This window comes from Cervus elaphus, chromosome 22 (genome assembly GCF_910594005.1).
Source record: "Cervus elaphus chromosome 22, mCerEla1.1, whole genome shotgun sequence".
NCBI lineage: Eukaryota > Metazoa > Chordata > Mammalia > Artiodactyla > Cervidae > Cervus > Cervus elaphus.
The window spans coordinates 5,748,456-5,761,527 of record NC_057836.1 but is presented as its reverse complement, the minus strand read 5'-3'; the positions used below and the strand labels follow the sequence as shown (position 1 = coordinate 5,761,527).

Genomic DNA, 13,072 nt, shown 5'->3' with positions numbered 1-13,072 from the left:
TCCTCCAGGAAGCCCTCCTTAGTGGCTGTTTCCCTTGTGCCCCCATAGCACAGAACCAGCCCCTTTATGACAGCCAGTCGCGATGTGTCTGAATTGTCTGTTTACCGTCTGTCTCGGGCTGCACTGAGCTCCCTGAGCAGGGCTCCCAGCTTCCAGCCCCAGCTTTCAGCAGAGAGTCCAGCTTATGACGTGGAAGTGCACAAAGCTTGTTTGGTGAGTGCAGGAGAGGAGTGGATAGGATGGTTGAAAGGGTCCTAAATTCGCTGTAACTCGGGTTGTTGTGACCCTTCCCACCCCTCCCTGTCTTGTGAGGAGGGTCTCCTTACTTCTCCAACGCCTCTGAGGGGCAGAAGGCAGGCCTAGCAGTGTCAGCAAGGAAGGGCCTGGGGAGGGGAGGGGATCGCAGAGTTTAGCCCCTTCCCCAGGAGGGGAGGAGGGGCAAGCCTGAGTCTAGGAAGCAGAGCTCTGAGAAGGGCTGGGGCGCAGGGCTCATTCCTGCTGTGGCTGAACAGTGAGGAGGCGGGGCGGGGGCTGGGTCCACAAAAGGCAGGCAGCAGGGAGGTCGTGATTTACCCGGAAGAATTCCTTCAGTCGCCGGGGGAACTGTCTCAGGCACTCTTCAGCAGTGACAAAGTAGCTGTCCACGTCACCTTTGGGAAGAACTGGAGTCTGGGGTGGGGTCACTTCTGGCCCGTTCATCTTAGGATCTGAAACAGCGAATCAGGAGGCTTCTGTTAGTGGTGGGCGCGCCTCTTTACTTCTATCTCAACGCCTTACTTAACTTCTTCCGTCCCCAGTCCTGCTAGAACTCTCGACGGTACTACGACTCTGTGACGGAACATGGCGTGAACTCTGTTCTGATCTTAGAAATGTCCCTGTCACCACGAGAAGAGCTTGTCCTCAGACCATTGGGGCCACCCTCTCGCTTGGCACGTTTCTGCATCTGGCTCCTCCGTCCTTGCTCCAGGGCAGGGACCACATCCTGCCTGTCTACCCCTTCGTTACCGGAGGCAGAGAAGGAGGATTCCTGCCCGTTCTGTTTCGCAGAATCAGGTCCTAAACGCAGGAACATGTAACTCAGTCACCAGGCAGGTCCTGCCCACCTCTGTGCTGGATGTTAGACTGGAGGCCTCCGGACACCTTCTGGACAAACCTTGGCCCTTTCCACGGCCCTAAGAGGCAGAGTCTCTCCTTGAGCCTGGTTTATGCACAAGGAGAACTATTACTATGCCCATTCTACAGACAAGGACACAGGGGTCCAACTTCCCCGAGGTCACAGAGTTCACAGGCCGCTAACCCAGGCCCGCCAGCTTCCAGAGCCCAGCTGGTTGATGAATCAATGAGGCCATCTCTCTCCTCCCTGAAACAGTGGAAGGGAGTAAAACCTCCACTTAAAAACCAGCCCATTTCCCTCAGGTTGCAATGACTTGAATGTGGCCTTCTCTAAAGGCAGGCTGCAAAGTAGGACTTGGTTTAGGATGTGACTCTCTACACATGCTATTAACCCCCGCTCCCTGATATGGTCTGGGGAATGAATGGCAGGCAGGGCCTCCGGAACTATGGACGTCCTTTAGTCCAGCCTTGAACCTGGCCTCTGCCTCACCTGCACCTGGGTCTGGAGTGGCCTCCCCACCCCGGGTTTGCTACGCCCGGCGGATAACACCTCCCTCTGGTGCCTGATCCCCTCTGCCTTGCCCACTCCCACCCCCATGGCCTGGAGCCTCCATCTCCCCACCTCCAGCATCTGGCCATGTGTTGGGGGTACCGATGGGGGACAGAGGAGTGGGGGAGAGAGGGAAGGGAGGAAGCTGCAGGGCGAGGTGCCCGCTCGTGACAGGCCCCCTGCCCTGGGACCTCGGGAAGTCACTGCTCACCCTAGGCCTCCAATTTCCTCGCCTCAGTGAAGGATGCACCGGGGCACCGGAAGCACTCACTAAGGTAAATGTGGGTTTCTTTCTCTTCTTTTTATTGCCTCAAAAAGGTCAAAGCATATAGCCAAAGAAAGCGTCAAAATCCCCAAATTCCACAGCTTCTCCTGTTGTCTTTGGGGTGGGGGATTGCGGGACCTCTCTCCTTTAGAATCAGCAAATGAAATCTGGTGGTGGGGGGGCTGGATGGGACCTTCCTCTTTCCTGGTGAGGAGTCACAGCTGCCAGCTCCTCGAGCGAGACCCACTGCACTATTCAGTCATCACCCAGGCCAACCCGGGGGAGAGCAGCACAATGCAAGTAGCGGTCTGGGTTCTGCCCTGTCCAGCCTGCAGTGCTTTCATATATCTGTGGACCCGTGGATATACACACGGGATTTCTGCAGCTTTTTCTAAACTTCAGTAAGAGTGGAGACGGGGGAGGGGAGAGACTACAGATCTGAGAAGCGGGAGGCTGGGTGCTGCTTGTCCGTCTGCCGGGTGTGTGGCTGGGAGAGCAGCCACAAGGGGCAAATGGGAGGACCGGGCGCTGAGCAGACTGCGCTGTGAGCAGGAGTCCCTTGGCAACCCCGCGGGCAGGGGGAGGGGAGGGCCCGGGGCCGGCTGATCTGGGCCAGGTCGCTGAGTCTTTCAGGGCCTCTGGGTCCAGGAGGGACACGGTCCCCGCTGGTGCACAGGTGGCTCTGAGGACAGATAACCAGCAGCTACTTTTAGGAGGAAAACCTCAGAGGACACGAGGTGTGATTGGAGGAGCACAGGCTTGGGAGTCAATTTTAGAAACCGTTTGTGCTCTTAACTATTTGTAGAAGGCTCTGCCAGACAAAATTCAGCACTCACAGTGCAGCTGAGTGGGGGTAAAAAAAAAAAAAGGCCGAAACACGGATAAAATTAAACAAGAATGTCTGTTTCAGTCTCAGGACGCACATGGTTTCCACATCTCAGCTCACACTACTTCAACCCCAGCGGCCTTGGGGCCCCATGCGGAAAGACCCGTGGGGCCCCGGGTGGGAGGCGGTTCGTGCTTGGCTGTTAGCTACCTTCGAATCCCGCTGCAAAATCAAGATAACTCATCCCTTCTTTCTTATATCCTAATTTTGTGGTCAACAGAGCGTACTGATCGTCATCCATGGGCATTCCATTATCTTCTAGGACCTGACGAGGAAGACAAGTGAGGGGGAAAGGCTGTTAGGTGGTTTCGGGTCTTTGCTGGCTGAGCCCTCCAGCCCCGCGACGAGCTCATCACCACAGCCTCTGCGGGCCGGCCTGGTTGTTACGTGTTTGCTCCCACCCCCCAGGTTCCCACGGGCGGGGCCAGGTGTCCTGGGGCTGGGGCCCTGGGCAAGGCTGGTTTGTTGAGCGAGAGAACAGAGGTGCAGGCGGGCACCCAACCCGGCCCAACCTGGCTTTGGTCAACCCGGCACGCAGGCTGCAGGCACTGCTGCGAACCTTGTCACTGGCCGTGCCGTCCAGGTGTCCAAATTCACATTTGCTGTGATGGCAGCGGCTTTCAAGCTTCAAAAGTTAGGTTTATATATATTCACATACGTGCTAGGAAACACAGAGTCAAGCAAGGCAATTTGAGGAGGGAAAACTAGAATTCTGATCGGAGTTTCATCACGGTCCAGTTTAAACTGTAAGTTACTATGCTTTTTGTGGGGGATCCATGGACCACCCATTTTCCTCGCCTTTTGTGATCCACTCGCTGAAAGTTACCCAGGGTCCCTTCACTCCACCACACATAACCTACTGTTGACCTACGGTCTCTGTTTTGGGTGTGGGGTGGGTGGAGCTGGGGGGGCGGCAGCTGAGAAAACATAGTTCCCTGCACTGCAGACGGACGCAGAATCCCCGAGATGACTCTGCCCGGGAGGGACTGATGGTCTGGGCTGTTCCAGGGGCAGGTGACGTTGGCAGCCCTTTGCCAAGGGCCAGTTAGTCAACAACCTGGACCCAGCTACTTGCCTGGAGGTGAACACCCCTGAAGGGATGCTGGGCAGAACAGAAGTGGGACAGAAGACAGCACCTCTGACTCTCACAAAGTTTCACAATTTAAATGAGAAAATATGGCTTTCTTTCCAGAAATGGACACTGAATCATAATTCAAAATGTGTCTGTGCATCTAAGGACCAAAGATACCCAGGATGACTGGACTCTCCCAGGACAGACGCAGGAAGGCTGTATGGAGATGGGTTAATAAAGGCTCTGCCTGAGTGTTGCGGGGTGGGGAACACACAGACCAGCCATTAACGTGGTGCTGATCAGGGGTTATGGTGGCACAGGAAGCCAGAGTAGGTAGAGAGCAGAGGATTAGTGGGGTCAGTGCTACACGGACAGCATTCTGTGGAGGAAGCTGAATGGGGGGGGGAGGGAGCAGGAGGATGGGATGAGATAGAAGCCATCCTCACCACCATCACCATCACCACCATCATCATCACCATCATCCTCAACATCACCACCATCACCCTCATCACCATCACCACCATCACCATCATCATGATCTAGCAGTGCTTATCAGTAACGTCAGGTATGCAGATGACACCACCCTTATGGCAGAAAGTGAAGAGGAACTAAAGAGCCTCTTGATAAAGGTAAAAGAGGAGAGTGAAACAGCTGACTTAAAACTCAACATTCAGAAAACTAAGATCATGGCATCTGGTCCCACCACTTCATGGCAAATAGATGGGGAAACAATGGAAACAGTGACAGACTTTAATTTTGGGGGCTCCAAAATCACTGCAGGTGGTGATTGCAGCCATGAAATTAAGACGCTTGCTCCTTGGAAGAAAAGCTATGACCAACCTAGACAGCATATTAAAAAGCAGAGACATTACCTTGCCAACAAATGTCTATATAGTCAAAGCTATGGTTTTTCCAGTAGTCATGTATGAATGTGGGAGTCAGACCATAAAGAAAGCTGAGCATCGAAAAATTGATGCTTTTGAACTGTGGTGTTGGAGAAGACTCTTGAGAGTCCCTTGGACTGCAAGGAGATCCAACCAGTCCATCCTAAAGGAGATCAGTCCTGAATATTCACTGGAAGGACTGATGCTGAAGCTAAAGCTCCAATACTTTGGCCACCTGATGTGAAGAGCTGACTCATTGGGAAAGACTGAAGACAGGAGGAGAAAGGGACAACAGAGGATGAGATGGTTGGATGGCATCACCAACTCAATGGACATGAGCATGAGCAAGCTCTGGGAGACAGCGAAGGACAAGGAAGCCTGGTGTGCTGCAGTCTACGGGGTCGAAAAGGGTCAGACATGACTGAGCGACTGAACAACCATGCCTATTACATTCCAGGCATTGTCCTGAGATCTCTACAGGTATTAATAGCTCACTTAAGCTGTGAGAAAAGCACTCTTACTAACTCCATTTTAAAGATGCAGCAACTGAGGCTATAAGAGTTTCCCCAGACACATGATTAGGTAGGGACAAACCTGGGATCCAAACTCAGTTCTTCTTCTTAACTGCTATGATCAAAGCCACTGTTGGAACAAGGTCACTGGCCTCCAGACAGAGAAGAGAACAGGTGGAAATGGATAGGAAATGACAGTAGGAAGTGGGGGAAGGGCTCTTCTGTGGGGCACTGGCACCCTCACACGGATCCAAACAGACCAATAGGCAAAGGCTAATTTGGATCTCTGCAGGACACCTTGTGATGCCCTGGGGACACCAGAGAGGAGGAAGCCGCCAACGAGTGGCTACGAGGCCACCTGCCATTCCCCATGTCCCAGGAGGCCGTCAGGAGACAGATTCTCCTCGGTTCCCGGGGCTGACAGGTGGTGCTTTCTGCCCCGGCCCCCGCAGGCTAGAGCTGTAAAATATAACCCCCCTTGGCAGCACCAAGGTACTCAGCAGTAGGGCCGCCACCAGCTCCTGCTTTGGGCCGCCCTTCCCGGCGTGTGGGCCAGGACCCGGGAGCGGGCATCTCTGGCCGTCTATGTGAGTAATGAGCTGAACGTGACTGCGGCGCGCTGTGTTTGCGCCTGCCCAGCTGGTCAGGCCCTGGCTGTGGCTGGGCTTGTGTGTGTGTTGACGCAAACAGGCTGCGGGTCCGGCTTGGTGCAGGATTGGGAGCAGGGGCGGGGGTGCGGGTGCTGCAGTGTTGCCTGGGGGCTCAGCGCTGGATGCCCAGACTACCCCGAGGGCCCACCTGGGGACCTGGGCAGAGTGCGTGGCTGGGGACTCCGGCGGCTCTGCGCCATCTGCGCATACACCCGCCCGCCCCACTCTGTGTGGGAGTCTGTCCCAGCTCGGGATGGGCAAGCGTTTAGACAGCCCTCCCGTGGCTTTCGCACGGGCACCCAGGCAGCAGCAGTGGGGGCTCTGAAATGGAGAGGTCGGTGGCTCTCTTTGAAAAAAAAATAACTATATTTTCAAAACAATTACACATGAATTATTCATTGCAAATTCCTCCTGCTCAGTCCTTTCATAAAAACATATGTAATGGATGGTAAGAAAATGTCTGTAGGCAAATGTTTCCACAGCCTGGAGGGGTGAGAAGCCCGGGGAGGCTGGGCGTGCCTTAGGCAGCCTGTCCTGAGGTGGCAGACGTGCCATCCCCAACGGGCACAGCGCGCCACCAAGAATGCAGTGCCCAGGAGCGCAGTCCCCAGAGAGGCCCCAAGGTCTTCACCGACACGCGCATCTCTCAAGCCTACCCTTGCGCCACTCATTTCTGAGATGAATAGGGTCACCAATCAACTAGATTTATCACAGCCCGTGGAGGCGATTTATAACACAATGTAGGGCTAAACAGCAACATTTATAAAACCGACTGTGAAGTGTTTAACCACTGAAGTCTTGTCCTTTTGTCTTTTCTAGGAGGGGTTTTCTTTAGGAAAGTTCCTCAAAGAAGTACAAACTGTGACCGGCACGTTCTGATTCTCCGAATCGTCACTTCCGCCATTCCTGGGACATCACTTTGGTCGTGGACTGGTTCTTGCACAGGAGTGCTCACCACCATTCGAGGAACCCTTGCTGGGCTCTCCTGGTGAAGACAGGGGTGCCCGGGAAGGTGCCCAGTCATTGGACGGTGACTGAGTGATTCAGTCTCTCCAAGTCCCGCTCCTGCAAAGCGTCGTTCGCTTTGGGGAAAACTCCACGAGTCTCTGTGTGAGGAATACTTATTGGCTGTGACTGGGGCATCGCCTCTGTGGTGGCTGAATCTAGGGGGTAGAAGAGACAACCTTAATTTCTCACAGTCTATTTAGTAATACTGAAGCTTGTCACCTGAAAGGTGGGAATCTTGCAACCATGAGATTCCTACGCTGCCCCGTCCTTCAAGCCGGAGCTCTCATTTTTTTCACATCTACGCCTTACAAGACAATGTTAAAATGTCTGCTTTAAGCACTCAAATTCATTTTTAAGTGAGAAACAATAGCCTCTTATATTTAACTGAATAGTAAAATCGGACCATTTCCCATGTTTTATCTTCCTTCGTGAACGCCTGAGTCTCCATCTACAGCATCGAATTCCTTCAGTCCGGAGAACTTCCTTTAGCACTTCTCAGAGTGAAGACCTGTTTGCAATGAATGATCTTTGCTTTTTCATCTGAAAACAGCTTCATTCTTAAAGGGGACTTGCCCTGGATGTAAATTCTGGGGTGAGGGGTTTCTGTTTGTTTTAGTTTCTGCTTTCCTTTTAGCAGGATAAAGTTTCTGTCCCACTGTTCTCTGGCCACCGTCATTTCTGATAAGAGGTGCTGGTGATTCAAATCATTGTTCCCCTTTTACCGTGCCATCTTTCACATGCTGCTTTGAGGTTTATCTCTTTGATTTTGGTTTTCAGTTTATCTATGATTTTTTTCTTTGTATTTATTGTACTGGGGGTTTTCTGTGTTTCTTGAATTTACACATGTAAACTTTTCAACAAAAATCGGGAAATTTCAGCCATTATTTCTCCACATATGTCTTCTTCCTTCTGTGACTCCACTTATACCCATGCGAGACCTGATGTGGTTTCACACATCCCTCAGGCACTGCTCTTTTTCTTTTCAAATCTTTTCCTTTTCTCTTCTTCAGTTTGTGTAACTTCTGTTGATGTGTCTTCAAGTTCTCTGACTCTTCCTCTTGTTATCTCCATTCTGTGGCTAAGCCCATCTGGTAAATTTTTCTTGGTGAATTTTAATTTCAGATATTTTATTCTTTAGGTCTAGAACATCCATTGGCTTTTTTCATAAATTCTACTTCTCTGCTGAGATTTCCTACGTTTTCACTCATTATGAGTATACTTTCCTTTGCATGACTGAGCATAGTTTTAATGGTTAAAAATTTCAAGTGCTAAGTCTAACATCTGGATCATCTCAGAGTCTTTGCTTTTGAGAAAGGTCATACTTCCCTATTTCTCCGTATGTTGAATAAGATTGGGTGGGCTTCCTGGACATTATGAATGCTATGGTGTGTGGAGATTCTGGATCCTGTTACATTTTGTTGACCTGTTTGAGGACACAGTGGACTTGGTTAGACTCCGTCTGCTGGATAGCAGTTTAAATCTCAGCGTGGCTCTTTTATCCTGAGCTAGGCTCCTAGCAGCCTGCCCTGCTTTTGTATCGTCAGGGTCAGCCAGAATTTGGGCAGAATTTATAAAAAGACGGAGTAGGAAATGGCAACCCACTCCAGTACTCTTGCCTGGAAAACCCCAGCTTAAAGCATCCACGTTTGGGCTCTGTCCCGTACAGAAACCTCCCTGTATTTCCCAGTGGCATCAGTCACTCAGACCTCCCTCCGCTCTCTCCTTCTTCAGGCTGGAAAGGCTGCTGGTTTTCCATCAGCATTTTATCTACCTCATGTGGCACCAACTTCAGCCTTCACTCGGGTGAGAAGCTGAAAACATGGGAACATTTCCCCATGCTATTTCCATTTCCAAGAGTTGACTCCTCTCCAGAATCTGGTTGCTTAGTTTCATTCTCTAAGGCCTTCGGGTACTTCATTCAGTTATTTATTCATTAATTTACTGACTTGTTTAACATTGTCCGGTGTTCACAGCTGATGTCTCTAGGAAAGTTGGTCTAGTAGCAGCTGATTCACTCACATGAGAAGCAGAATGCCCGTGATGCTCGCTTGGATGGTCTTGCAAGCACATCCTTAGATCACAGCTAGGCCAGCACAGCAAACGTCTTCCCAGCCGCCTTCCCATCTACCCAGCTGCAGTGATAATGCTCTTTTCTGAGCATCCATAGTCCTCTGCTTGCTTCTATTGTAAACAGTCCTTCATATGGGACCTAACATATGGCAGGCACTCGACAAATAAATGACTGTTGGATGGAGAAATTACCAGAAATTACCAGAAAAGAAATTACTTCTTTTCCACCTATGTACCCCAAGAGCATACAGTAGGTGCTCAGTAAATGCTGAATGACAAGAAGAGGCAGGGACATCAGTGTAACAGAACGCTGAACGCTCTTCCAACTTCTACTACGGGCTACGTTGCTTCATTTGTGTCCAATTCTTTGCGACCCCAGTGGACTATAGCCCACCAGACTCCTCTGTCTATGGAATTTTCCAGGCAAGAATACTGGAGTGGGTTGTCATGCCCTTCTCCAGGGGATCTTCCTGACCCAGGGACTGAACCCACATCTCTTATGTCTCCTGCATTGGCAGGTGGGTTCTTTTACCACTAGTGCTACTTGGGAAGCCCAACTCCTACTGCAGGTCTGGGTGAATCTTGCGCCTGATGTGAGAGAGTCCACGTGAGGCAGATATGAGTGGCAAGTGGTCATCTAGCCTTGGCTAGGCAGTAGCTAGACTATCCAGAATACTGCTAGGCAGGACAAGAAGACATTGTCCCGGGAGGCGGACACAAGGAAGCAGGAGGAAAGGGAGGCGGGCTTAGAACTGCAAGGTTGTACTTGTCCTTGAGACCTGAACTACAGAAGCTTCACCCTTAGGAAGGTGCATGGCTCTGGTGCCGGGTCGGCCATGGTCTTTATTGTTCCTCCCTTAACCCTGCACTTGATCATGTTCTCTTTGCAAACTGTCAGTCTGGGGAACCAAGGGAAAGGCTCGTGCTTACACTCCGGCTTACACAGGAGCCAGAGACTTAGAGGCCAAGACGCGAAGCGAAGGGAGAAGTCAGGTGCACGCACCTGGAGACTGCCTGTTCAGCCATCCCTCCCCACCTGGAGATTCTCCCACCTGTTACTTGTGAAAGAACCAATGAGGGTTCTGGGTTTTCTTTTTAAGAATAATATTACTTCTATTTCTTGACATACACATTCATAGTCAAAATGAAACAGGCCAAAAAAAGAAAAAAAAAAGTCTTCTCTAGAATTTCAGACTTACTCCATCTCCCCACCCTCAATTCCCTATCCCAGGAATACCCGCTCTTCCAGCCCCTCCCGACTCTTAGCTGCCTCAGTCATCAGAGGGCAGAAATAATCAGAGAATTCAGTCATCAAGGCGACCTGATCACATGCAAATCTGCTATGAGGGATTAGAGCACCAAGGCCGGAAAAGAGTACAGAACTTTCAAAACAGATGTGTACTCGGATAGAAAGCTGAAATTCTTTCGGCAAATGTTTCCGCGAATATTCAGGCACACAGTCTGGCTGTCCGTGTGGCCCCAGCAGGCAGGGTGTTCACAGCGGATGCAAACCCACATGAGAGGCAGTCATGGTGCTATCACCTGCACAGGCCACGGTGCAGTCAGTTCGAGAGGCCGTTGCCTGTTACGAGTGCAGTTCAAGTGATGGGGTTTCCTTTCAGTGTCTTAAGTGACAGGAATACTGTGAAGAATGAAGGATGCTCCCAGGGTGTGGAGCATCGCAGTGTCCTTGTGTGAGGACACTGATGGCAGGGACTGTTCCGGAGACAGGGACTCAGAAGTGGGATTTGAAGCTGGGGAGCATCTCGAGCACACAGTCCCAGCCTTAATGGCCTGACGACAAGGCCCAGGGCTGACTTCAGAGCAGCAAACACGACTCCAGGAGGTAAGGGACGCTTCATAAGTGTCACCGAGAAAGAGAACCTCACTGGAGAGCTACTAGGTTCGGTCATGTTACTAAGTGACTTCCACACACTACCCTTTTTTAAGCAGAGCAACAGCTCCTCAACAGAAATGTGGCCAAGTCCACCTTATAAAGGAGGCGATCAAAGTTTAGGAAGGCTAAGCAAAAACAACCGTTTGCCAGAAAGACCCGGCTGTGAGTGGTGAAGCAAAGGCTTGAACGTGTGTCGGCCTGACACCACAAGACATCACCGTCTCCTGACTCCTCGGGGGGAGAGCCTGGAGCATGTCAGCTGCGGCATTGACAGGCTCACTTACAGATAAGGAGCCTGGAGCCCAGAGACACCAGCACCTGTCCCTGGGGATGGGCTTGAGCACAAAGACACCCAAATAACTCCAGCGGGGGTACGGCCCAGGGATGTTCGGTAACCAGTGACAAAAGCCCAGCGCCGTGGCTGAGTCCGGACTCACAGTTGAGGCTCGGGCTCCACGAATGACAGGAAGTGTACCACTCCCCGCTCCAACAAGCTGCCCGGCAGTCGGCGGAGGACATGGCTGAGACTGGGTCTGGGTGCTCCCCGAGGCTTTGTGGCCCATATGTTTGGGGCAGGTTGACAGCAGGGACAGAGGCTCTATGAGCCAGCTACCACATAACAATCATCCCAAATGTGGTGGCCAGTGACAAAACAAACATTTGTCCTTGAACCAGTGGGTCTGCGGGTCAAGCGCAGTTTGGCTCACACAAGACGGCCTTGGCGGGAGGCTCCTGGTTCAGCCCGCAGGGCTGCTGTAGGCCCGTTTCACGTGCATTCACTCTGGGGACCAGGCGGATGGGACAGCAGCTGCCCTGGGGAAGCTCTTCTAACAGCCGATCACTGGAGCCCAAGGCCACGCTGGACCCACAGCTGCTGCTCAGGCTGTTTCTGCCACACTCCGAGTCCAGCACCACCGGGTAAGTATCCCCTGAGGTACTGGAGAGCAGAGAGGGAGGGAAATTACGAGCGGGTGAAGGACAGCAAGTGCGTGAATTCTGAGGTCCTTTCCAGCTCCTTGAGTCTATGGGATCCTGTATGTTTGGTGGCAATGCTGTGACCTCTAGAAAGATACCACTATCACAATCCAACCACTCTCTCAAATCTAGACACTCTTAGCCCTCAGGCGAGATCTCTCTGGTCCACCTGATCCAGTTCCACATGACCCATGGGTGATGGTGCTGAAAATGCTTCCAAAAACAATCTACCCACTCATCTTCTGGACCTTCAAGACACACTGAGGGTTGGATAGCCACAGTCACCAAGCTATAAAACAGTGGGGCTTTTTCTTTCCTTTCCTGCTGAAGGCGTGATGAGGACAATGAAAATAGTGACAATATAATTTGGTTTAGTGGAGTTTTTTAAACTATATCATCCCCCTAGAACAACAGGACTAAAATTGTGTTTAAAAGGCTCAGAGTGACAAAAACGCTGAGCCTGAATGCAACCTTCAGAAACTGTGAAAGGAGAATAAGGGACAAGGTGACCTCACAGCTTTCAGCATCCAGGACAGTCCCGGGGTGATGTGCAAATGGACCGACATGTCTAACCTTGGAGGCAAGCCCCCAGAACCTGGACTGCTTTTTTCGCACACATGTAAAATCTTAGCCCGTTCCATGGGCAAATGAACCCAGTACTTTAGTAACAATCTGTGAAGACTGCAGTTGAAAGCGGACAAGCCATTCCTCCTTCAGAGGAGACTGTTCTTAAGTCCTGGAATCACGTCTGTTGTTCAAAGGGCAAGTGAACACATACCACAGGGCTCAAAGCCGAGAACAAGGTCAAGGTGGAGGGAGAAGCTGCCACTGGGCGGCCACGCTCTCCTCTGTGCGTGTCTGAAATTATTTCTCCCTTCTCAATTTCAAAAGCAGATACATTTTTAACATATAAACTTAACGCAAGTCCAATTATGATCTTAATAACGCATTTGGGAGGTAACTCTTTATGGATAGAATTTATATGGAAAGATATAAATCTGGCTTGAGAGTAGCCAAGAAAATATAAGAAGGAGAAAAAATAAGGAAAGATCTGTTTTACTAAAATAAAAAAATTACATTGATATAGAAAAAGATGTATAGAATTGTGCATCAAAATGGGAATTTTCAGATGTATGCCCTAGTATAATGAGAATTTCACAAACGACAAAGGGAAAATATAGAAGAGCCTC

General features: G+C 50.9%; 1 protein-coding gene across 1 annotated transcript in view; it reads right to left on the bottom strand.

Moving 5' to 3' along the window:
- Nucleotides 1-13,072, bottom strand: part of EFCAB6 (EF-hand calcium binding domain 6) — a 248,362-nt gene that overhangs the window by 89,760 nt on the left and 145,530 nt on the right. Inside the window, exons 18-19 of the mRNA XM_043882452.1 lie at nucleotides 2,965-3,079; nucleotides 574-707 (exon numbers count right to left, since the gene is read on the bottom strand). Of these exons, the coding sequence (XP_043738387.1) occupies nucleotides 574-707; nucleotides 2,965-3,079 (249 nt within the window). The remainder of the gene's footprint in view (nucleotides 1-573; nucleotides 708-2,964; nucleotides 3,080-13,072) is intronic.